The 26,536-nt window shown below is 39.4% G+C and overlaps 2 protein-coding genes across 20 annotated transcripts in view; both read right to left on the bottom strand.

The window, feature by feature from the left end:
- The window catches only part of KIF25 (kinesin family member 25), a 33,464-nt gene extending 12,120 nt beyond the window's left edge, over nt 1-21,344 (bottom strand). Inside the window, exons 1-9 of one of the 5 annotated variants that reach the window (XM_042829637.1) lie at nt 21,265-21,344; nt 19,788-19,853; nt 16,641-16,754; nt 14,459-14,597; nt 12,670-12,773; nt 11,314-11,402; nt 9,665-9,707; nt 5,431-5,498; nt 2,439-2,513 (exon numbers count right to left, since the gene is read on the bottom strand). In XM_042829637.1, coding sequence (XP_042685571.1) covers nt 2,439-2,513; nt 5,431-5,498; nt 9,665-9,707; nt 11,314-11,402; nt 12,670-12,773; nt 14,459-14,597; nt 16,641-16,646 — 524 coding nt within the window. In that variant the 5' untranslated portion in view covers nt 16,647-16,754; nt 19,788-19,853; nt 21,265-21,344. Of the gene's footprint in view, nt 1-2,438; nt 2,514-5,430; nt 5,499-9,664; nt 9,708-11,313; nt 11,403-12,669; nt 12,774-14,458; nt 14,598-16,640; nt 16,755-19,787; nt 19,854-20,783; nt 20,859-20,928; nt 20,961-21,264 lie in introns of those variants that run through there. The other 4 variants (XM_042829647.1, XM_042829611.1, XM_042829619.1 and 1 more) reach the window with 4 other exon arrangements.
- Nucleotides 21,345-26,468: 5,124 nt separating this feature from the next.
- Nucleotides 26,469-26,536, bottom strand: part of AFDN (afadin, adherens junction formation factor) — a 111,801-nt gene continuing 111,733 nt past the window's right edge. For all 15 annotated transcript variants that reach the window (XM_042828043.1, XM_042828107.1, XM_042828154.1 and 12 more), the window contains one exon: nt 26,469-26,536. This exon is cut by the window's right edge and continues 528 nt beyond it. The gene's annotated coding sequence lies outside the window, so the exon portion shown is untranslated.

Genomic DNA, 26,536 nt, shown 5'->3' with positions numbered 1-26,536 from the left:
GCACATTAAACATATCTAGAAGCAATTCTTTTAGAGGATTACTAATAAAGCCTTATTTTGTTAGAAAGCAATGCAGACAATGCAACAAATTCCTTCATATCCCTGCTGGGAATGTGGAGACAAAGCTGCAGTCAGTGAGCCTATGATAAAGTTTCCCCTAATCTTTAGGATGCAAAGAGTATAAACTGGAAGTCTAGACACTGATATGACAAAGTAAAGGAGAGAACTGTAACTGAAAATAAAGAGCAAAATGTGTTACAAATTGGAACTGTAAATCTGAAAGAACGGATATCCCTAAGTACTCACTTTAGACATAATTCTGCTTGCATTTATGACAATGGAAAAACTTCCAATAATTTTGATAGACTTCAGCTAGGCTAAGAATGAGTGATTTTCATAGTTCAGCTCCGTAGTGCACACTGCCTGGCCAAGTCTTAGCTCCCTGAGCCTTCCAGTGCCTCTTCAAAATCAAAGAGAGATCTCTGGAACCAAAAAGAGAGCCAGAAGTCTGCAAGTGGCTTTTGTCCATAGGAAAAAGAAAATGGAAGTCTTCTCAGAAGTCTTTCAACTTCCATATAGTGCAGATACTTAAATTCCCCTTCACAGTTTCTGTTAGTCGAAATGGTTCTGACGAGATACAGGTGATATGATCAAAGGCTAAGTAGTCAGGTCCTAGTAATTGTAAAGATACAAATAATTAATAAAGCCAGTGACAATCTCTCTGCCAAAGTCAAAATGGTATTTTGGTAAGTCCAAAGGAACTGAAACTATCCAGACCTGTATTATATCTGAAGAAGACACAAGAGAGAATGAATTGTTGGGTGATTCAACATGAGGACAAGCAGCAAAAGAAGACTAATTTACATTTATTTAGTTCACTTTGTTGATGTTCTGTTCCCAACATAACCATTTCAAACAGAGCATGAAGCCACTTCTAACCTCAGGCTTCTAATTTGAGATTTTCTGTTTATGATTCTCCTATGTACCCCCAACATTTCCCTTTTTCCACGCTACTTCATTAGTTATATTATTGTTTAGAAAAGATCTTCCTGTCAAATTAGATTACCAACACTTTCACAATACTGCTCTCCTGAAGAGTAGGGCTGTTCAAAACTGGAAAGTTATCCCTAGGAGGAAAGTTATCACTATTAATGGAAATTAAAGGAGAAATTTATCCTTCCTTAAAATAAATAAGGTTGAATCTTCGATGTTATGAAACAAGAGAAAATGTTATCTTAGTTCCTTGCTGGCCCTGTATTGCTAACTGAAAACTCAGAAGCTTGATGTACTTTATCTGCTTTGCATATGGAATGATCTCTTCTCCCTGGATATTTATACTAAAAAAAAAGAAAAAGAAAAAGAAAAAGAAAAAGAAACAAGTCATTAAAAAAATAAAAAGAAAAGAAAAATAAAGAAAAGGAGTGGAGTGCTCCTTCCTACTTAAGCTTAAGTTGTTTCAGTCCACTTTGGAGATCTGATCAAAACAATCAGGAACAGCAAAAAAGGTTCAAGGTTCCAACCAAGTGAGTTTGTTTCACATTTACAATGGGAATGCTGCTCAGAAACATGGCTAATATGCAGTCTGTCCTCTGAAAATCTGCTTCTGTTTAAATGCCACTTGTAGAAGAACAAGATAGTTTTTTGTTCTCAATAACAGAACATTACCTAAGTGAATATAAAATTCCCAACTTTAGGATGGAATCCTTTCATTATGCAAATTAGAAAGTGGCAAGTAGAGCAGATCAAGCTATGTTTTAGATATGTCCAAATACATGTAGGCAATGCACTGAGCCAAAACAAACTTACATTCACTGCAAAAGGAAAAGTTAGAGAGATAAAACAGTGGTTATATGGACTTTTCAAAACTCCTCCAACCTAGTGATACCAAGGTTGCTCAACTGTGGTCATCCACACTATAAAATATGTATGGATAAAATAGATAAAATAGAATAGTGCCTTATGGGCCAAATAGGTGTCTTCTTGCCCCCAAACAGCCCTTAGGTCCTATTGTGGCATGTGTGAATGGTTGCCTGGGGTTTCACAATATTTAAAGCATCCTGCTATGTCTCTTCTGGGCTGCTTTTAACTACCAGGAAGAAAAAGTGACTTGGAAAGTGTTCTACCAAATCACAGCAAAGAAAAAAAGATGGCATCCTCCATCAGAAGCAATGCTTAAATTTGCCAGAAAGGAGAGGAAAAAAACTAATTTTTTTTTTTCCCCCCAAATTTGTCTGTCATGCTACTTTTTGTAAACACTTTTTTCTCTTTTTATATAGGGAAACAATTTTCACTCAGTGTTCATTAGAAAGAAAACAAGAAAACTGAGCTGAAAAGCTTTAGAACACAGCAGGACAGCCTCTGTTAAGCAACCCTTCTTGAGGGATGAATTTCAGTAGAGAATTGCCATTTAGCTTTTTTACTCCCACCTTATAACTTACCCGTCCAGGAGAGATGTTAGCAAAGGGGCCACGTCTGCAAACACTGTGTCTTGAGTCTCAGTAACACTGTAAACCCTGAGGAGCAAAGTGCAGTGAAGAAAAGATGTAGGTACGTACGATGGCATAATTGAGGAGCACAAACAAAGGAAAATGTAGGCCTATGATATAAAGCTTGTGCCCTGCTGACATTTCTATGACAGTAGCACTTACAGATTGAGTTAAAAAAAAAAACAAAAAACTATTTAGCTTGGCAATATGAAGCTGGCAGACCAGCACTACTCACTGCTGCTCTAAACCTGACTTCCTATGGCAGGAAATCAAAAGGTGATGAGGAAGAGTTGAGCGTCCTTGGGAGCCACCACTTTGTTCAATTGGCTAGAGGGAAAAAAAGCGATGCATTAACATGTCCCAGAGGTTGATTAGGAATGTGTGATGTACCTCTGGCACGTTACAGAAGAGAATCTTGAAGCAGGAGAGAGGTCAGAATTCACCAAAGAAGTTTTTTGGTTGTTTTCCTTTTGTGTTGCAGTCCAGCAGACTGTAAATTAGAACTCCAAGGGTCTCTCCTGCTTTTTTGGAATCATGATGTATTCTTCCAAGTAAGTTTTAAAGTGAAAGAAAGACAATTAAATGGATTATGTTATTAGAAAAAGAGCAATGCCAATATAAGTTGTGGGCCAAAACAATTATGTGTAAAACCACTGCAAAACTTTTTTCACATTCAAAAAACAAAGAAGGCAACACTGGGCTCTTCAAAGAAAATTTTCCTCCAACTTTCTCAGACATAAACCTCAATACCTGAAGATAAGAAATCATTAAAAGGAAGAAATTATGATTATAAAACTGATCTCAAAGCTGAAACATGAGTTGAATCTTTGCTTCAAAAAAAAAAATATGATTAGCATTAGCATTCAGCTTCTTTTTCATGTTTCTGAATTCTTGGCCTGGAGTAACATCCTGTGGCAATGTGTTCCACAGTCTAATTGTAAGCTGTATGAAAATGTACTCTCTTTAATCAGGATATGAGCACTTTTCTGGCTTGATGGACAAATGCTGCTTGTTTTGCCATTCCACTGACATGCTGTCATGCTAAACTGAGAAACCAACAAATGTGCAGAGATGTGGCACAGTTCTTACTGGGAGGACACAGACACTGCATAGCAATACTCCATCCTTGCTTTGCATGCATACAAGGACATGCTTCTATAAGCTTTGCACATAACATCTTCAAGGTCAGTACAAGAGCAAAAGCGCTTCCAGACACTTTTCTCTGCTTCATTTATCATCTGCAATCAATGAAATATTCATTAGCACAAATCCTGTATTTTAACCAACCCAGGCTATAATTCTATTTGTGTTGGAATGATACCTTTTTCTTAACACAGCAAAACATCTCCCTCAGAGCTACTGCATTAAAAAACAAAAACAACAACCAAGCCACCAAACTTAAAAGGTATTTATGAGATAAGAACATTAAAAATTTGTCTTCAGTTGCAACTTAGGGCTTTGGCTCTTTGCAAACGTTGTCACCAGCCACAGCTAAAGCTAAACTCAGCCAGTTTTAGAGGGCTGTGCTTTCACCACAAATCAGCATAGCTGTAGCTCACTATGCCAGGTTCAGGTAGGTGTAGTGGTTCAGAGGAAAGGCATGGGGTTCAATGTTACAATAATTACTCCAAATATTTACTCAACTTCCTAAAGGTTTTTTTACTGCCTCTCCTTAACTCCCGTGCTTCAAATTCTACCAACGCTGAAATGAAAGTATTTTCAGTTTGGCTTCAACTGGTTTATGCTACACTGGTTTATGCTACACTGTAATCAGAGTGGCTAAAGGCATGGAAGACAATTAGCTATCTGAGACCAGGAAAGATGCAGCAAATCCAGAGAATCTATTTCCATAAGCCCATTTATTTTTATCAGAATGATGACAGATTTGCCCCTGTGTAATGATTGATGTTAATTTCACCTTGAAAATTCCAGGCTTTTTTTTATTTTGCTAACTGATTCACCAATAAAATTATAAAAGCATAACATGCTGAAAGCTGGAATTTTCTTCCTGAGCTGAAATCAAATATTTTGACATTTATTAGTTCCATAAAATGTTGCTAAAAAAATAAACATTTTTGAGTTCATAAGAACCATATGCTCTTCTGTTTATAAAAAAGAGCTGCTCTGGGACACTGAAAAAACATTCCCCAAGAACGGCATTCTTTAGGGGATTTACATTTTTTTTTAACTCGCTTCCTGATGATCAGGATCTGCACCACACGTACAGAGTCACAGCAGCTCTGGAGTCCAGTGTCAACACCATTAACTGTGTTGCTCTGTGGAACTGAATTCCAGCACTATTCTGCATTTACTTCAACTGGTATGTCTGCACTAGGCACAGCGAGAGGGTGAAAGGAATTACTTCGCAAACATGTGAGAGGTTGCATGTGCCTTGTGGCAAGGAAGTCCTGTAACCTTTGAGGTGAGTAAAGCTTCCCCAGGATTTGTGTTATCTCAAGAATTTTCAGTCATTTGGTAGTCTACACAACAGCAGTCCTCAGGCTTCATGAGCAGAAAAAAGGCAGCTTCTTAGAAGGACACCTCAAAGAAAGCAAGTTACTGGCAACGTTAGGCCAACCTACAGCAGTTTGAGCTGAAACTGGCTCTGAGCATTAATTTAGACCATACAATACATGTTGGATGCATTTGACTTTCAATCAAGTTTAATAAGTCTAATAAGGCACAAAGACCAACTAAAACCCTTCTCTCCTACTCCTGCATTCAAAATCTCTCATGTTTGTTTATGAGGGTTTTCAGCCATCTTGCAAGGAAAGTGCTCACATCACAGATATTCTCTCAGAGGAGCTTTTTTCATATGCCACTATTCTCTCTCTCCCTATATTTTATTTTTATTTTTATTTTTTAAAGAATATTTCCTTTCAACTAGTGGCTACAAAAATTGTCCTTCACTACACAAACGTTCCAGCTACGTGGGTCTACTCACCTTTCAAACTGAAAAGTCTTGTTTATTGGTGCATGACCGGGACGGCTACACTTTACAAGGACAGTTTCCTACAAGAAGAACAAAATACTTACAGTTAATGTCACAAACGTGTGTATAAAACAGAAACATTTGCTGCACTGCGGTCAATTAGCAAGACCACAAGTAAGGATCTTAGAACACATTCAGATTATTAACAAATAACCAACACGAAATATGCACATTTCATAAGAAAGATCCAAACAATTAGCTAAGCTTCTTACGTGCCCAGAAAACTCAGACATCTAGAAATCCAACCTCTCTAATCACCGCTACAGGTAAATAAACAGCAAAAAGATTTTTTTTTTTATTTTTTATTTTTTATTTTTTTTCATTGTAAGGACATGTTTTCATGCTGTCTTTTCAGACTGTCTTCATAAATGTTTGTGCCTAGAATTGAGGCAGAAGATGCAAATTTCTTGGCCTATCATTTTATTCTGCAACTGTGAGAAAGAACTGAAGTCACACAATTGCCAGATTTCCATGGTTTTTTTAGTAGAATCCACTTTCCAAATGGATTACATACCAGTTTTGTAAGCTGGACAAATGTGTCAGCAGCTCTTTGAATGATTAGCAAAGAAATTACAGAAGTCTGGAATGCCCTAAGTAGTAAGTTGTGTGACCTTCAAATTCCTCATGGCATATCTTGCTTAACTGTAGATAAAAGTAAAGAATTAAGTGTGAGTGCTTACAACAGTTCAGTTGGAATCTCTTCAGCACATAAAATACTTCATCTCTTTCAGTGAGGTTTCCTAGCTTACTAACTTGTGCTTATGTTACAGCATTTGATGGAAGTGCTGAAATTTTTACTGTTCTTCCAACAAGCAGGCTGTTAAACTTTCATCCCTCAAACCAGGATGGATGCTCTGAAAGTAATGTCTCCTATTTTATTTTGTCAGTCCATGACATCGGAGGTGGATGTTGGTGGTATGGCAGTAGAGATTGAAGCTTCCCATCAGTACTCCATTACATGTTGTTGCTCTGTGACGGATGGCAGAAGAGGGGCAGTCTGACAAAATGGTGTCTGACATGGAAGCACGTATGAAGCAAAGGTGTGGCACTGAATTCCTCCATGCAGAAAAAATGGCACCCATTGACATTCACTGACGCTTGCTGTTTCTGGAGACCAGTGGATGTGAGCACAGTGAGGTGGAGGGGGGTGCATTTCAGCAACAATGCCATCAGAACAACAGTGGGTCATAGAAACAGTGGGTCACCTCCACTGGTGCAGATTTTTATGGAGGCTCTTGTTCATCACTAACAAAAATGCACAGTTAATGGTGGTGACTATGTTGAACAACAATCTTTGTAGCTTCGTAGAGAATTTGCTCTAGCAACTGGTGTTATTGTGCTCTTTGTATCTGTTGCACTTTTGGTGGAAATTAATAGGAGGCATTACTTTTGGAGTGACCTACATAGTACTGGCACTGAGTGAAGTAGTAAAGAACTGAGCCAATAATGACTGAATAACAGAACCTCCTGCATGCAGGGGGCTAACAAAAATCAATTTGCTTCTCTTCTAAGTTACAAGTGTTTCCTTCTCTGTGGAGAAGTGTATCATTATCAATCTAATGATGGCAACACTTGCTACAGCATGAACTAATGTATCCATTCCAGTAGGCAAATTTAGCAACAGGGCAGGTATGAGTACCAGGTTTTGCTACAAATATTAGAAATGGGATAGAAAAAAAATTTTTTTTTTTGCATTATACAGAAACAAAAGCATTGTTAAGTGGCAGAAGTTTCATGTAAGCATTTGTGATTCCCTTGCTTTCTCAGGAGATCACTGCAGACTAACATATCCACTGCAGCTGCTGTGGAACCTCATCAGCTTTCCCTGTCAGTAGAGCATGAAATCCACAGCTCTATCACACAAACACTGAAGAACAATTCTTTCCATCTTAGAGCCACAGAATACTCCTGCCCCGAGTTTTTTAAGGGCAACATGAACCACTGAAATGACAGATGAATATTTCATTAACATTCACAGGCTGTCCTGACACCCAAGCCTGGGGAGCTCTTCAGAAAGTGAAAACCAATAAGGCACAGCAATAATTTTAAATGAGGCAAATCTAAATGAGCGGATATAGACGTATGGCCACAAAAGCAAGCTGTGATAATTATCACTGCCCATCACTTGTTATTGCATATCTGGTGGAGGCTATTGCCCTCCTTCCGAAGGACATCACTCTACAGCAGAGCCACTGCAAGGCAGACACAGAGCTGAGGTAGACAAGGATAGCCTAAAGGGCTTCCTGTACAGGGAAAGTAACGGGGAAGAAACCTGTAGATAAGGATGGTGATAAGCACTTGGGGAGTGATAATATAACCAACTACTAATGCTGTGTCTACCTGATCTATTACAACATTGTCCCCAAAAAGGTGGAGGGGAAAACAGCCATAATTTAAATAGAAAAGTGAATAAACTCAGCACCTTTCTTACAAAGGCTCTTCCTTCACATACATCTAAAACTTCCTCTACATCACAAATACTCTTCTGGAAAATGGGTAACTCGTTTCCACAAATGCGAGCTTTGAGTGTTTTGCAGCTGGAAGATTTAGAATGAATGAAACCTCATGATTTTATCTGAAAATTGCATCTTTAACTTAGCCACAAGCACAACACCTAGAGCAGTTAAAAGCAAATTAAATTGGCAACACATATTGTTTTCCTTTACTGCTGTTAGATTAGCCTAAAGTGGCTGGGTTTTTTTGGTTGGTTGGTTGGTTTGATTTTTTTTTGTAAAAAATCCATTGTACTTTATTCCCACACACAAGTTTACACTAAAAAAGTTCTAATATATGTATATATATTTATATGAAGAAATTAATACAAATACATAAGGTGCTCAGTCAGATCTAGAAAGCATCTTAATAGTATGAGTAAATCAATGTCAAGGCAAAGCAATAAAGCACTGCAAGTCAGTATTACGTTTTCCAAAGTCAGGAAGATGGTATCTTTACACTTGAAAATCTTAAAGAAGGTTTTTTCAACCTAAAAGATTCTACAGTTTTGGAAATTTCATTTCACAGTTACGTCCATGCATATGCTTATTTTCCTAGAATATCTCATACAGACTTTCCAACATGATAACAGGTTAGCATACTGAAGGGTACCTGATCACTGTTTCATACAAACTAAAATTGTATGCCCGTTGGCATAGGCAAACACACACTGCTTTGTCTATCAAAATACAAACGCAGTAAATATGAGATATCTGTATCTATATAAAAACAATCCAAATATAACTTAATTTCATCTTCATACAATAACAGGTCAGAAATGGGTGAGTAATTTTATAGTGCAATAAATGAATCGTGGCATCCAGATATACTACATCTGATATTGCAGATCCCTGTTGGTTATCTCCTGACATATTTATTCATTCTTAGCTGACTTTTCATATGCTCCATTAGTCCCTAATTGCATATATATCTCTCTTATTGTTCACTTTATACAACCAAGATCTGCTTAATGAAGCTCTAATTTGGGAGATTTAAATGCCTAACACACCTTAGGTCACTTCAGCAATATTTTAAGCTCTCTACTAAGAGAATTTGGCTAATCACCATATAGCAACAGTGTAAGAACTATGGTGTCTATGAAAATTAAAACCTGATTTAATACTTTGACCTTAGCTCACGCTACTGTGTCTTCTCCAATTTTATATCTTGGTAATGACCACAATTAATGCTGTAACACCATCTGGATTTGCAACCACAATGCTCATTCTCCTTCCTCTGATGGATCCGAGCCAAGACTTTCATATGCCTGACTGCAGAACCACATAGGCTGCTGTGGTTGCTGAGATATCGTATTTCCATGCTAATGCATTAGTTGTTCTCTAATAGTAAAATGAGAAAGGCCTACCATAATTTAGAAATGATTACAATAAATGCAAGTGGCTCAAAGGGACTGACTGTGGGGATTCTGCAACAGTTTGACTGCTGCAAACACCAAAGCCCCAGGTTCTTGCAGCAGCAGAAACTCCAAGCTATTATTACTACAAAGAGTCAGGATGAAAACAGCACAGATCACCTGCTATTGCACCATGTGAGAACAAAGCTGGGCACCAACTGGGAAACAAAAGCCACCCTGCCCTATTAATTTTTATACCTCTGGTTTACATATCCTTTTTGTATCTCTTTACAAGCATCAGTAAGGGCATTCTTGAATTTCACCATGAAATATACTCACATCATCAATGGCATATGCCACATTTTCTAGAGAGTTTCTGTGCCTGCAAGGAAAAAAATAAAAAAATCAATAGGGGTAAAAACAACAACAACAACAAAAAAAAACCTTGCAAACCTAAATGTTCCATTTAGCTCAGGAAAGTCAAGGCTCAAAATGTCTATGAATGGCATGTCAGCTATCTAAAGAGCACCTTTCATAATTCCATTACTACTGTAACCCACGAACAGGCTAGAACTATGCTTAATTGTAAATCATGATAGTTCAATCAACCAAAATAATCTCCTTAAAAAAAGCAATTAAGAATATTTCACATGCAAACCATTGTATTGTTTTGCGATGGTAATGTGAGATAGTAGGAAGAGGTTTTCCCTTTTTAGTGCATTAAACTGAAGAACAGCTTCTTTGTAGGTAATTGGTCCTGACCCTGCGAATGCAGTCAGAAGCAATTCTGTATCCATTACTAGTCAAAAACTAATGGCTGGGAATGTGAGGTGTGTAGATGCACTCGTGCATGCACGTGTTTTCAGAATCAGTCCCTAGTTTTACAAGTAAGTGTTAATTAAATCTCTTTTTTTATATATTAAGAAAAGTTCATCTTAACAATTCTGTGTCTGTCCCTGCTTTATGTGCATTTAGGTGCATTGTGAGTTGGCACCTAACTACTCTATTCCACACGGCAATAAAAACAGCATTGGTTCTTCCCCATGTGTATCGAGTACAGGTTAATGCAGGTTTCTCCTTTAGGCTCCTTGAAATTTCTTGTCGGGTATTTTTACATAATTTTAATTAAAATAATTGAATATTTTTTCTAAACATTTGCCAAATGAACAAACATTAAAACCCTGTATGTAGTCTTTTAGAAAAAGAAGTCAGTAAAAAGTAAAATAAACTCCCAAATTAGTCATGTTCTGATAGGCCAGATGATAATATTTCTGTTTTTTAGCCACCCACCTAGTTTTCCCCTTCTTTCTCTGTTTGTGTATGTTTCAGTCCCTACCTTCTTTCGTGTTAGTCATCTATGGAGAATTCAGCTTGTTATGACACATACTTGCACTTAATCCCTCTTTTCCCTTTGGATCTTGAGTGGTGTTGACAATTCAGTTACACTAAGTGTATTATAAATTAGGGATGCAGAGCCAAATTATACTGAAATAGAACCACCAGTGTTTGTGCTGACAGCAAATCCATTCTGTAGCATTATAAAAAACAAACAAACAAACAAGAAAACCCAGCAATGCTGAGAGCATTTCTCTACTGACGATTTCTGGCAGTTGCTATTACATCACTGTATCCCAGTCTTTGTACAGCATGGTGAATGTACTCCACATTGACTACAGCTGTGTTACTTCTGCCAAACCACAGATAATCATGGATTGTTCAACTGTTATGTCTTCCTATTCAGATGGACATAGTTTTAGATGAAGGGATAAGATTGGCTAATCCCAAGTTGTCAGGAGAAAGAAGAAAGAATATGTATTTTTTTTTAATGATTCTGTCACAAGTATCCCCACACATATGAAAACAGAAAAGAAAAAGAAAAAAACACACAACAAAACAGGACATCATTGTTCCCATATATGTTTGGCTATTGTTTTCTCTTCACGTTTACTGTGAGTCAGAGCAGACACAATGCAGTCATAACAAATTACCTGTCTTGTGATATTGGATGTCCAGCAGCATGATCAAAAGGCAGCGCTGGTCGGATCCTGCAATGGACTCTGATATTCCCTCTCAGCTCCTAGAATTAGAACATCAATGTGATTTAAAATATCAAATACTGGAGGGGACAAACACACTCATATACAAAAACTCATGTATTTTTAAGAAAGCAGTCAACTGCATGCAACATCACAGCCCTAGATTCTGCAGAGATAAAATAGTATTGTTTGCTTTTTCATAACTTTATTTGAGGAAGCATAATCTGTTCAGAACTCTGAAATGGTGCAGCCCTCTTCAGTCTGTACAAAAAACAAAAGATGCTTTTAGTTAAAGCCATTTTCTCCTCTTCACCCTCCTTCCTCTTCACATGATCTGCTTAACTTACATTAACACAGCAGCCAAGATTAAACACTGCATGTTTCCTCCAGCAGCCCTAAGGGAGATATAGGATATAAAACATTTTGTTCTTTTTTCTCTTCACTCTGTGTTCACATATGACTGAAAAGCCAGTACCAATTTTTCTCCCAGGCTGCTTTAGACTTCCTCATCTAACCTTTTCTTTCCTTTTCGTTCGTGATCATTTCTTCTCATTTTGTATTGCTGAAAGCAAGTAGCATGTGATGAGCAGTGAACACTCCCCACACTGCCTCGGGGAATATCAGCAAACTGCAGCACAAGAAAGATTTTGGGAGGTAAGTACTTTCCAATGAAGAGCTTCTTCTTCCCAGGCAGAAAAAAAATCAGAAGAACTTTGTTTGAATTGTTGCCTGTCTTTCTAAAAGTGAGGTCCTGAACCCCTCATTAGTCCTTTGGGGAGATGGGGAGGCAGTGAAGTTGAAGAACAAAAAACAAAACAGTCAATCCCAAATGAACCATCACTAATGCCTGAGCGGGTACAGCAAGTTACGCTTGGAAAAATAAAATGAAGATAATCCTGCAGTTTCATGTTGATCGTTTTAAGAATTCCAAAACAGTTTCAAAGGAGCGTTTGTACTCAATCAAACATGAATTGATTTACCTGGAATTTCATATTGTAGAGGAATTGCCAGACAAGAAATGTTTTTTTCCAATTAGAGATGGGATGAAGAAACTCAAATTTTGCACACTATTCAAGATGGATGACACTCCTTAGGACAAAATACTCCAGGAATGCACGTGGATGCTTACATATACAGAATGGCCTGGGGTTATTGTAATGTACACGTGTAGGAATGTACCACATATAGACAGATGTTGGCTGGGAGTGATACGTCCAGGAGAAGTATGTTAGTTAGTTTCATTGGTGAAGAAGTTGTGGATATAATTAAATCAAAATAAGAAGATGCTTTGTCTTTCAAGGTACTTACAACTAAGCTGTTATGTAGAGCTCTCCTCTTCTGCTTTTCTCTCTCATATCTCTCTGTCACTTCTTGCAGGGACTGCTCAAGATCAAAAGCCTTCATCTGAAACACTGGAAGGAAGTTGTTTTACAGAACTAACTGAAAACTGTGACTTTTCAAAAAAAGCTTTACAATTGCAGCTCATGCAAAAGACCTACATACAACAAAAGAATAAAGGACATTTCTCTCTTTTTCAAATTACTTCTATATGTATTTCACAGGGAAAGATGGCAATAGCCTTATTTTCAGATGTGACTAAATATTTCTAAGCAGGGCACTACTCAGCTATTACACAGAAGATTTACAGTTTGCTGCATGCCCATTACAACTTCAAGATTAGCCTGCTTCAATGTTTCTTCTATAATTCTCTCACTTTCAATCTCTATTTTAGGATTAAACTGGTAATAGATGCTCTCTCTGAATTACACACTTTGGGCTTTCTGCTTAGGAAATATTACACGTAATTTCAGATTGGCAATTCTGACCACAGTATTTAATCTTAGCAATGGAATCTTCATCTAAAACAACTGAGAAACAACAGAACAACAGCCACATTTAAAACATCACCCATCTAAGTACCAACACACACTTTTGCTACACGCAATGGAGATTCTCTTGGTTCTGAATTCATAGAAAAATACCTCACAAGGTACGAAGTTGGTTCAGCCAACAGGAATTTGCAAGGCCTCATAAGGAATATTTAGTAATTATGTACACCACATCAGCACAAGTGCCAAATCTGACTTCTTATCTGCTCCTTTAGGCCCCAATTTTTATAAGGGGAACATTGGAACATTCACCCTCAGTTAACTTTCTACTTTATTTTTTTTTCCAATTTTAAACTTTCTGAAGTATTTTCTCTACACAGATAACACAGTAATAAAATACCATTTTAATCATGAGTTTATGCATAATATACAAAGACAAGTTCTGCAGACATCCATCACTGATCATGCTATTTATTGTTACTGACAAGAGTAGCCCCAACAGAATCAAACCTGTCTCAAAATCATTTCAAACAAAAAGTACAGCAGCTGTATAACCTATTTTTATGTGGCAATATATAGGTATCAGTCACGCAGGGACTCTGATTATAAATTTGTGTACTTGCCTGTAGTTCTTCAGCCTCACAAACATCAACTTAAGCCCTATTTCACAATCAGGTTGGTACTTGTCATGTTCTTCTCACATCTGGCAGGAGCACCATCAGAATCAATAACATTGGAAGGCAGAGCAAAGGTACATACCAAAAGACCCAGATATAGGACCAATGCACTTGGTCCTCAGTGACAACAGCAGTGAGAATCACTGCCCTGCAGGGTGTGTTTATACATACACATGAATGAGGATCTGGATTCTGGAGCAGCATTCCTTGTGCTTCAGAAATCTCTGAAATCACCTGAGTCCTCTTCTGGTATATCCCAAATTAGGCAAATTTCAGCTAAGGTGACACGTTTTTTATTGGGCTGTTCTAAAATTGTCACAACAAAAAGCCTGAGACTTACAGAATAAAGATGTTACAGCTAAGCCAGCTCAGCAGTCTGGCATCAGCCGCAATCAACACAAGAGGTAAAATCAAATAATCAGCCCTGAAAAAATCCAGGTTGACTCTTTCTGACACCTCAGACTCCTAGATGATCTAACACCCAACAGAAAGAAGTGCTTGTATCTTGGAACTGAACTCAATCTATCAGTGTTACTGATATTTAACAATTGTTGGTATTAATTGACAGGAATGTACGTGTAAGAGCCTTACTTTGCATTGCTTCATTTTGCAGCTGTATCCCTTGGACTGCTGTCAAAACTTGGTAAAGACAAGCCTTGTATTGATGCTGAAAGTCTTTTGAAAGCTTGAGAGCAAATGAATGGAGGCTCTTCATGTCTTGCTTAAGCCTCTTGTCAGCAAGAAGAAAAAATATGTTATAAAAACACAAAACCAGCAGACAAGGAAGAGAATTAATATAACCACAGTGCAAATAATTATGGTGAGATATCACAGTCAGGAAGAACCCTTTACTTGATGAAAGGAAGACTTTAAGAGTGCATCTTTCAGCATGTTTAAAGAAGGATTATCAAGATAGATATTCACCGATGACAATTAAAGATTTCACCAAGACTTTAAGGATCCTTATCACCTTACTCTATGGATTTGGACCATAACACAGCCTCATGTTGTTCCATCAAACAAAAATAAGTGTGTGTGTTCTGTACACTTATAAGGCATATCCAGAATTAGCAGTATAAAACTGTGATCCATGTATCCATGCCCAATCTGATCAGGAGGTATTTGTTAAGGTCATTTCTCAGGTAAGCCAGTTCTATGCTTTCCTATGCGAATGATGTATTTTGAAAAGGTCAGGAACCTTTACAACCCATAAAAATATTTCTCTTGTTAATGTAACACGGCATAACATACATGATGTGACTTTTAAATGTTTACAAGATCAGCTTACATTCATTTAGAAGTCCAAGTAAATTAAAAATAAATTCACTTGACTTTTGGACTAGGAGATTTCTTGGCATCTAAGTTTTGGAAAGGATATGTAAAGCCATCTATAAGACGAACTTAATGAAACTTCTTCTCATAGAAGCATCATGATGCTTCTTTAGACAGTCAAATTATTCTGCAACATTTTATTTTTTCAGTTGTGCTAGTAACCTTGAATGAATTAACTCATTTCAGTGATACAACAATATAAACTAAGGTGAGAAAATCGCTGTAGCTTTCACTCTCAGAACGTAAGCATGAAGGATTATTTTTTAAAATTATTATTATTGTTATTTTTTAAATTACACGTATAGGATTAGCGTTAATTTAGACTTTCATTTGGAGAGTTTTTCCTGTCCTAGTCTTGATTGAACTATAAAATGCTACTGCAAGATTTACCAAGAAGAATCACTGTAATTAAGCTAAATCTTTTCGACCAAAAGCAACTGATTTATTTTTTTTTTAGGATATTTTTGCTACCCAAATCTATTCAGTGCTACTCTGAGAAAAGTTGACATTTCTCAGTGTCCCTTAAAGGAATTCCTTATTCTACGACTTAACTGAAGAAACAAGTACACCAACAAAAGGAAATATTATTGTACTATTACTGAGAGAACAGTCTGGTATCTTTGTTACAAATTCAGACAATATGACTGAGCATACAAATTACTACTCCTGCTTCTGAGGTCCTCCAAAACAGAGAGCTCCCAGTGAAATTAACAGAGCTCACCAGTGATCTTGTTAGCATGTGGCTATCTAGTTAAAGTATCTAACAAGTATTGTATCTTAGGAGATGTCTACTTGGTAGACATCTACCTTGTCCTGTCAAGGATTCAAGGTTTTGTCTACATACATTCCTATTCCAGGCTCTGATAGCAGCCTATTCAGGAGATACTGGAGTACAGAAGCAGCCACTTGCCCAGCTTCCCAGGTAATTTTTGCAGCCTACTGCAGCATAACCACCACAGGTGTTAGAATCACAGAATCATAGAATGGCTTGGGTTGGAAGGGACTTCAAGGATCATCAAGCTCCAATCACCCCGCTGCAGGTAGAACTGACAACCTCCCCATTTAATGCTAGACCAGGCTGCCCAGGGCCCCATCCAACCTGGCCTTGAACACCTCCAGGGACGGGACATCCACAACCTCTCTGGGCAGCCTGTTCCAGCACCTCACCACTCTCACTGTGAAGAATTTCCCTCTGATATCCAACCTAAATCTCCCCTCCTTCAACTTAAAACCATTTCTCCTTGTTCTGCCATTATCCACCCTTGTAAAACAGTTTTAAGCTAACTCAGCCATGGCTACACTTGACTGCAAGTACTGCTGTAAATAAAGAAAAGCTATAGATCAGGTTCAAATCTGGCCATTTCTGGATTTTACTGTATTTCATAAGCATGCATATGTCTATGTCATAGGTTATGCCAACATTACTACTAAATATCTTTACCTTCATTGCTTCATGTAGGTGAGTTACAACAGAACTCTGCAATTTCTGCTGCTGGCCATGAGCAGAGTAGAGCTGTAATATCTCGTTAACACTTCTTCCAGCCCACCCTTGATACTGTTTGAAAAAAGAAAAGATCACCTAAAAATCACTTCAAATTGTTCCTGATTTTTGATGCATTCTATCTCCTCTGTCCCTGGAAGCATTTCTGGAAGTGAATCAACTGGCTATACATGATGTTGCAAACATGTGATTTCTTTCTTTTCATATTTTTCTGAGTCATGTGAAGGATTGTTTCTAATTAAGCTGAGTAACACCACAATATTCTACTTCCTTTGGGTCGCAAACCTCAACATCAGAACACGAAAATGTGCCTGCAGTGCCTATAGCCCCATACCTGTGCTTGAGGTGGATCTAAGTTAAAACTGTGCCTTTGCAGTACATAACTGGCATCAGATCAGCATCTTCTAGTGACTATATTTAATTGGTAAGCTCTCACAAAAGATTTAGCAGAACAAGAGGGCACAGCAGCTAACAGCTGAAGTGCTGAAGGAGTGGTCATACACAGCCCACAGCGTTGTGTTCATTGCTTTAGCTTTCGGCCAGAATTGACTCCATTGCATTCAGTAAAGTTGCAACAGTGCAAAACTGTACCACTCAAGCACTAAGCTGGGTCTTCAGAGATCAAAGCAAGAAAAGCAATTTCCTAAGGGATGTGTAGAAGAATGCTTTCTAGTAATGTTACAGACAAACTTTCTGAGATGCTGAAGTCAAAAGAAGAATAGGAATAGTGTAACTTTACGTATTTACAGGCAAGAACACAGGAAATACATCTACACAGAGTACTTGTGAAATTCTGTAATTTGACTGAATTTGCGCTATGTTAGAAGCTGCATGTTTGCCATTTACTGACAATCCTGGCACTTAAGTTAGCTGTAACTTTTTCACCTGCTCTTCTCAGCAGCATATTGACATCCACCATTCTTTAACCAATACTTACAGCCTCTCCCCTTATTTTGGGAATGTAGCTGTCTCTAGCACATAATTATTTCCAAGTTTATTCAGATCAGAAATTTGGTGACTGCAGTTCCCTGCTATTTCACTTAGCAGAAGATAGAAAAATGCAGTGGCATTCACTCCTCATGTAATGGAGCTTAATTCCAATCCTCTGATAACAGTAGGTAAAAACCAAATGGACTTAATTGCAGTTAATTACAGATGACATCTTTAAAAACAACAGTAAGATATTTGGGAGATGTCAGAATAAAGAAAATATATGTTGTCCAAGGGAAATATTTCACCTGTCTAAACAAAGTTTAGTCTTTTTAAACAAAGTTTGGTGTTTTTATTTACAAATGGAACCAGAGGTCCTGCACAGCTGTAAAACACCTCAGTGCTAATATATAAAGTGTTTACGTAGAAAAATGAATAGCAGGAGGAGATTATTTTAAAATAACTCTTTTATTAGAAGCTTCAGTAATTGAGACAGCTCCTATATGGGCATTTGTGTGTTTTACCCTGGAGATTTTCATGAAAACATTTGTATTTATAAACATGCTTGACAGAAATGCACAGAAGTGCACCAGAATTAATAGCTCCAATCACGTATAAAAAGTTAATATAAGCAGCTGAAGTACTGAAGCCTTGTTATAAGTTCAAGCTAGCTAAAACCAAATTATTATTTTTTTTTAAACATCTAATGCATTCTCTACCATCTGCATAAGTTCCCCCAGACATCCCTTTTTCTTTTTCTCAACATGGAAGATGCAAACGGTCAGATCTTCCTTCATTGAGTCCATTTCTCATCACGTCCACTACTTCATTGCAAATGCTGCCTTGGGTTTGAGGTTTTCTCCATTAGAATAGCTTTTGCATTCATCAGAATAAACAGAGGTCTCAAAATGCTGCATTACTGAAACACATCCCCAAGAAACATGTCCCTCCAAAGCTGTGTTTCACCAGCTGGCAGGTAAATGGAACTGGTTCACCAGGCAACCAAAACATGTGGCTCCAGACCTTGTTAGAGGCACCATCCACTGCTTCTGGCCTGGCAGAACAAAGGGAAGTGACAGAGGTGGGTGGCACTGAGGTGGGCAACATACGAACTACTGAGAGACACAGGAGCAACTCAGTGGGTGCAGAGGGTGGCTGCGAGGGTGCAGGTAGCAAAGAGAGAGGTGGCACAAACTAGAGTTGCAGATGCTGCGATAATAGACAGCCAATAGAAAACTCTTGAGGGTAAAGTGGATTAAATGATTTTCAAAGCTTGTTCGTAGGCCAGATGGTAAATCCCAGATGCATTTCAATACCTACACAAAACCTTTCCCCTCTCTGTCAGGTATTTTGAGCATATTTCTTTGTGTATAACAGGGACTCTTGACAATGCAGTTAAAAAATAAGTAACCACAATCCCCAAATCCATAGAAAACAAGCTTTTATCATCTAATATGCAGATAACTATGTCTTACATCTGATGCATTGTAGTGACTAGAATAATTGTTCCTTGTGTTTGAGAGAGTGAGAAAAAAAAAGGTGAAATATTTAAGATTTTTGGTAAATATGATGAAACAGAAAAAAACAACAAACATTTTCTTCAGAATAATTACAGCATTCTCCCGCATACCTGGCAAAACTCACTTCAGATGTACCATCTGGCTTGCAATCAGGCTTTGGAAAACGTTAAACCCACTTTTATCCACAGGTATTAACAGACCCTAAGAGAGGGCAAGTGGCTTTCCTGAGGTCACCCAACCATTTAACACTGCAGAGCAGATTAGAAACTCTTGGCCAGCAGACTCTGTTGCAACCAGTTGTCACAGCTGGCTCTGGTCTAGAGGCGTGGATAAATATCACAGTTCTCTAAACGTTTGAAGCCTTACCTTTGAAGGCACCAAATGTTATCGCAGCGTGCTGCTCGTTTCAATAATGCTCTAGAAGTAACACACCCCTCTGAGAAGGGATATAAGGAAATGAGGGCATCCATCACTGCTGCGTGCTCTGTAGCTGATTCCTGCCACAGTGCTGCCTTTTCTGGATAAGCTTTGTACTTGCGCTATTAAGACACATAGCTGAGCATCTTTGTCTATGCACAACTAAATGTGGTTCCTGCAGCCTATGATAGTCCTAATTGGAAAAGCAAACCATAATTACCGCTGCAAGTTTCAGATGAAGGGCAGCATTTTCAGTTTCCAAGGCAATTATTCTTTCTTCTTGGGCCTAAGAAAAAAGAAAACAATAAAAACATATGCAAACCCACAGAAGTAAAAATGACATGAGTCTGATGAACATCGCTTCATTAATACTTTTCATTGCTGCGCACCATTGTTTCTCGGTCTCCCAGAATCAAAGGACTACCAGCCTCAAACCTAAATCTTTCCATTTGAAACCATTTTGTCTTATTCTGTCACAGCAGACCCTGCTAAAGACTCTGTCCCCTTCTTTCTTACAGCCTCCCTTTAAATACTGACAGGCCATTCTCACTTCACCCAGCAGCCTTCTCTGCTCATGGCTGCCCACCCTCAGCTCTCAGTCTGTGCCAGTAGGGGAGGTGTGCCACAGGAGCACTGAAGTGAGCTGTGCTCAAAAAGGAGCCCTGTGGCACCCCAGCAGTGACTGGGCATCAGCCTGACATCACCCCATCGGTGGTACCCTCTGAGCCCAACATCAAGCCAAGGGTTCACTCATTGCACTGCATTTTTGTCCAGCTCTGTGCCGGGCATCTTGTTCAGAAGGATGCTGTGAGAAATGGAATCATAGAATCCTTAGAGTTGGAAGGGATCTCTGAAGTCATTCCGTCCAACTACCCTGCAGTGAACAAGGACACCACAGCTACACCGGGTCGCCTAGGGTCTGATCCAGCTTTGCTTTGAACTAGTGCCAAAAGCTTTGCTGAAATCCAAAAGGATTTCATCAACTGGTCTACCAGAGGGGTAACCTCGTTATAAAAGAGAGCAGGTTCATCAGGTAGGAACGGCATTTAGGAGCCGTACCGCGACAGCACCCGCTGCCTTGAGGATTCTCACCGCTAAGCCTCAGACCCCACTTCTAACAGACAGCGGCTCTGCTGCCCCCCTGGGCCGCCCTGCCCCTCCCTCCGGCCCCGCCCTCTGCCCGTCCCTCCTCCGCCTCGCCCCGTGCCGGGCTCACTCGCGCTCTCTGCTCCAGCTGCCGCACCCTCTGCGCCCACACCGGGCCCGGCCCGAGCCCTCCCCGCGGCCGCATCGCGCCGCTCCGATCGGAGCTCGGTTCCCCGCGCGGCGCCGAGCTGGGGGTTAAATCCCTGAGGGCTTACGAGGCGCGGCTGGGAAGGAGGGCGCGGCCCCGGCGGTGCTGCCGTTCTGACGGCACCGCCTCCCGACAGCCTGGGCGGTGTCCGTGATAGCGGCCGCCTCCGGCCGGGGCTGGCAGGGGTCGGGATTGGCACCCGCACAGCGCCTGCCGGGCCTGGAGAAGGGCAGGGTGCGGGATGTCGTGTACTCGGGTGTACGCTGCTGCTGGGGGAGGGCGCTGGGCTCGGCGGGGAGGAGGAAGAGGCTGCCCGAGACGGCCTCCTCTCAGCTGTGCGTTCCTGCTCGGGCTGGACGGCTCGTGCTGTTTGTAATTGAGCTTAGTGCCCAACCGTACTTACAGAGTAATTACGGAGGAATCCACTCGTGCTGCTGCCCGTCGTCTGGTTCAGACCACACCAAACGTCTTTGCGCAGCCCCCTCGGCCCACTGGCTCCTATGGTACTGCAGCCTCCTTCCACATCAACGACGCCCTGCAGCCACAGCTTTTATTTTTATTTCTTAAAAGAAACAGCACGAAATCGTGCTGGCCGGAAGCCTCTCAGCCGTTCATCCCTTGCTCTGATGGGATAAACGAAAACTGAGAATGGATTCAGGCCAAAAAAAAAAAAAAAAAAAAAGAAAGAAAGAAAGAAAGAAAAGAAAGTTCCAATGCACTGTTCTCCTGCTGACCTTAAAGGATGTTGGCACTGATTGAGTCAGATTTTATCACCGTCAGCCAGTCTGGGGAAGTATTTTAGTAGCTCAGGGGTGTAGCTTACAGTTTTTGACGCTGAGCTCTGATTTTTATACGCAGTATCAGTGAGGTCTAGGCAAGGGACCAAAAATCTGTAATCTAGAAATGCTGCAAGGCTGTATTCCAGCATGCTTTTCTAATGGGATCCTCTGCTCTGAAGAATCTCCTCTTTTCCCCAAACGTCTACCAACCTGATCCTGTGTGCCTCCTGTCTGCAAAAGAAGAATCCGGCCTTGTTACAGATAATTCCAGGGAAACAAGGAGGCTGGAAGTTTCATGACAATGACTAAATCTACTGCACGTTTTTCTCCATTAACATCAGTGAAACACGATGGTGAATTATGAAAGCTGGAGGTACTAAACGTTACTAAATGTAGATGTTGTAAATTTACTAAATGTAAATGTTGCGTCAGCTACTGCTGATGCATTTCATGCTGACCCTCACAGTGAAAACAAAAGGCTGAGGTCTCAGCTTCAGTATTCTGATAGGAATTGTCCATTATGCCAAACACCAAGAGACTCACTGCTGCATGCCTTCCAATTTTCTGCTCCCCAGGTGACAGCACATTCGTCATGTCAAGCAGACAGAAATTTAAGACTGATGTTTTGCACGTGGTCTTTTAAGCTCCCTAAAACATTGTCCACTTCATTTCTCAACCTAATTTTATTTAAATGCCTTTCATTGTCCCAAGCAGATAAACTTGCAGCCATGAGGTGAAGGGAACTCACAGTGATTGCCTGAACAGATTTTCCCTGAGCTTTGATAGTTAACCACGCCTGCTAATGTTATCTGCTGTAGAAGAATAGTACATAGAGTCTCCCCCTGCTATCCTAGAATCACGACGGTTGGAAAAGACTTACAAGACCATTCAGTCCAACTTTCCACGTATCACCAATAGTTCTCACTACACCATGTCCCTCACCACAAAATCCAAATGTTCCTTCCACATCTCCCAGGAAAGTGATTCCACCATCTCCCTGGGCAGCCAATTCCAGTGCTTGACCACTCTTGGAGAAGTATTTCCTAACATCCAGCCTGAATCTTCCCTGGCATCATCTTGCCTACTGGAAGATAATTACAAGCCTGACCTCCTGAGAAGAAAAGCCACTTGATACCGTCTGCCTACCGAAGAGATTTTTGCAAAAGAATGAGTTTGCTTCGTTCTGAAAGCAGCAGCTCTGGTACACATCCACAGCAAAAAGTGTACCTATAGAGGATTTAACATTCCTCACACATTAACATGTTTACAATCAAAGCACGAGCCAAATTAACCCATCCATGCAAACATGATATTCAGTGAAGCTATAAATATTTAATTACTCAACGTAAGCAAAACATTTGCATCAACAACTGTAAGGCAATCCTGAATGTTCATCTGTTACTAAGAATACATGAGTATTGTCCAAGCAGGTTAATTGCATATTGCTGGTCTTGCTAAGCAGTTTATCTGTCATTACAGCTAGGAAACAAATTGACAGACTGCTTAAGCTCTCAGGCTTTGCCTTCTCAGCCACACAGCCCCCAGGTGACTGCGACAGAACTATCTGACACAACAGGAGGAAGAGCCACATATTTTCCTGTTCTCATTAGCAAACTCTTGTGCTTTACAGTACTTTTTTTTTCCCAGACTGTTCTTAGTGAAGGTTATTGCTATTACTGTTTTTGTTGTAATTTGTCCTAACTCAATTAACTTTTTGAATTGGGAGGTAAAGGAGAAAGGTCTCATTTGTTTATTCTGCTGCTGAACTCACTGCTTGATCTACAAACAATCGTTATGATCAAGAAAATATTATTTCAGTAAACAGGATCTATCTTCTGGACTTTCTCAGATTCTTAGTTTCCCTCTCCTTTTCTCAGCTACCAACAAGGCCATAGCACAAGCGGCATGTAAAAGCAGTTAAGAAGTGTGGTATGGGAATGATAGGTGCAAAAGGGAGAATGTGGCAGAAATTTAAGATAATCAGAGTCTGTTTGGAGGTGGCAGACCTGGCTGCATATGCAAATCATATATCATACCAATATGCATATGCATATCAATATCATTTACCCAAAGTCGCTAAGGATGCTTGTTCATACCCATAAAGAAAAGGGGATGCTGAAAATGGGTTGTTTCCTTTTTCTTCTAGACTACGCATTCAATATTAAAACACCTTTTTTCCTTTAGCTTTATTCTTATGGTCACAGTCCACTGACTCAAAAGCACTGACACAAGGTCCCACTCGCCCACACCTTCAGAACGTCCTCAGTAGTGATTTTGAAAATTCTGGAGAGTAGACCTTGCAACTGGAGAGATCATAGAGTCATAGAATGGCCTGGGTTCAAAAGAACCACAATGATCATCTAGTTTCAACCCCCCCTGCTATGTGCAGGATTGCCAACCATCAGACCTGGCTGCCCAGAGCCACATCCAGCCTGGCTTTGAATGCCTCCAGGGATGGGGCATCCACAGCCTCCTTGGGCAACCTGTTCTGGTGTGTCATCACCCTCTGGGTGTGATGAAGGTACTTGCCTGGAAAGAGGTGCACATGGCTCTCGATCTCATCTGCAGCAGACACTCAGCTACAGCAGCTGGAATCTACAGCACTTCACTGTGACAAAATTCCCACCTCTGCTCTCCTCAAACAGAACTTCAACTGCAAGTCATGTGGTGTTATTAATGCAGCAACAGGAGAAACATCATTCAAATGCCTTCTTAACCACGGCAATCACAATGGAGTCTTTGGTTCCAGTATTACTCACAATTGCCTTTTCCAAAAAGAAGTTGTATTCCAGGTTCACTTTCATTCTCAGGAACACACTTTGCACTGAAGGAGAATACAAATACAGCACCATTCACCAGAATCCATGAGCTAGCCTGCATATTTGATCCCATCAATACTTACTATTTCGTAAGTGGCTGGATAAGCTGTAAAAATCACTTGTTCAGGTACTGAACATTAAATTCTCCCCGCTGATCTGTGAGGATGAACTTCTTTGCTTGGTTCCCTACGTGAAATTCATTTCAGGTTCCCATCATTATGAGATGCATCGACTTGGCTTGTGTTTTAAAAAGTAAGGGAAACATTAAAAATAGCCACTTGTGTTTATAGTAACACTGCTGTGAATGCAGAGTCAAAAAACAAAGAGTACAAAAAAACATTTAATGCAAAGTTAAATACAATACAAACTTTATTAAAAATAGGTTGCAAGTGAAATACAGTAGAAATGGGAAACTACAGCAGTTTTGATGTTTTTCATAATAATGCACAGACAAATATGAAAAGCACTTTTACACATATTCACACTTGACCCGAATGCCCAATAGCGGCCAAATCCACTCAACTGAAGGTTATGGATACTTTTTTTTTTTTTTGCTAAGCCTTTTTCAGATTCTAGCAGCAACAGTAATTCAGCCACAGCATAAGTTTTTTTTTCCTTAAGAAAAATGTGTCACTGTAAGGCTGCTAGTGTTCTCAAGATAAGTTGGGAGAGGCTTGCTTTTCCTGATTAACAGACATAGCAAGCATGCAGATCCTTCATTAACACTTTGAACCAGTTTAATCTTCTACTTCATATTTAACAGGTGAAACGGTAAAAGCACACTTTCAAATAAGAAACCTGAAGTACGTAAAAAATATTTACACTCCAATTTTCATCAACTTGCATTTATTTATCATACAACTCTTATTAAAAGTGATTTCTTTCCTAAGGCAGTGAAAGTCTACCCCTTTGTATTTGGAAGTGTGCACAATTCCCTAAATATATATTTATAAGAGAACAATATGATACAGGAAAAAATCATCTAAAGCCAGCAAAGGGCTTTGTCAAATAGAAAATTTGTTTGGAATCACAATATATATTGTCTTAACATCACACAATGAGAAAAACTCTGATGAGGTCCTTATTCCCACCATCATCAGCTACATAAGCGTAGCTGAGGAAACGGTGGGAGGAAAAAGATTAACAATTTAAAATTAAATAAGGCTATTACAGTGTGAAAAAATAGCTTGAACTGCCAAAAATATTTTCAGTACAACAGTGACAGAATGTTAGTAAAGCTAGCTAGACTAAAGAAGAGCTTACTAGCACTGCTTCTTCAGCACGAGTAGAAATGGATTGCTGCCAGCAGACCAGGTCTTACTAACATTCCCACTCCCAGCCAGCAGTAGTGTATTCAATGCTTCACACCACACTTTAATATGCCAGTTCACTTCTCCATAGGAAAAAACAACAACAAAACAGGACAACAACAACAAAAAAAACCAACCCCAAAACAAAGATATTGCTGGACTGCTAATAGCAGACTTATCAATACCATTCCATGTCTATTTGCCTAGTAACTTCTCATCTACTGCTCCGGGAAAACTTACCTATCTTTTCTACTAACTTTGGAAATGGAAATCTTTGTCTTTAACACATGACAAACATTTTGGTCCTAGCTGATAAATGGCAACTACCGTAGCCTCCTATCTATTGCTTATGTAATTTTTAATGAAACAAACAGCCCTAGGCTTTTCATCTTCACATTTCTGAAAGCCTGATGCACAAATAACAGCGGTGCATCAACACAGACTTTTCCATCATTACAAATAAATTCCACTTTTAGACCCAACAAATATGTAGGAATAGAAATGTTTTATCCCGGGTTTTACCTACAGAATGGGAGTTGTCCCTATACTAAATCATGGTATTGATAGGTTGATCATTGATCATGAACACCACAAAGTACGGCAGACTTGCATATAGAGTCTACTCAAGATAGTGGCCCAGATATCATCATCTTACCTAAACAACCTAAAGTACTAATTTCTAGTGCACAGTTTAGTTTAGGCAGTTCAAGCTATTCTCACTCTCTCTGCTCAGCAGCTAAAAAAAAAAAAAAAAAAAAAAAAAAAAA

The sequence above is a fragment of the Centrocercus urophasianus genome, unplaced genomic scaffold (genome assembly GCF_019232065.1).
Source record: "Centrocercus urophasianus isolate 14NV4802_14NV808 unplaced genomic scaffold, USGS_Curo_1.0 seq_10, whole genome shotgun sequence".
Classification (NCBI taxonomy): Eukaryota; Metazoa; Chordata; class Aves; order Galliformes; family Phasianidae; genus Centrocercus; species Centrocercus urophasianus.
This window is presented reverse-complemented; position numbering and strand designations above follow the sequence as displayed.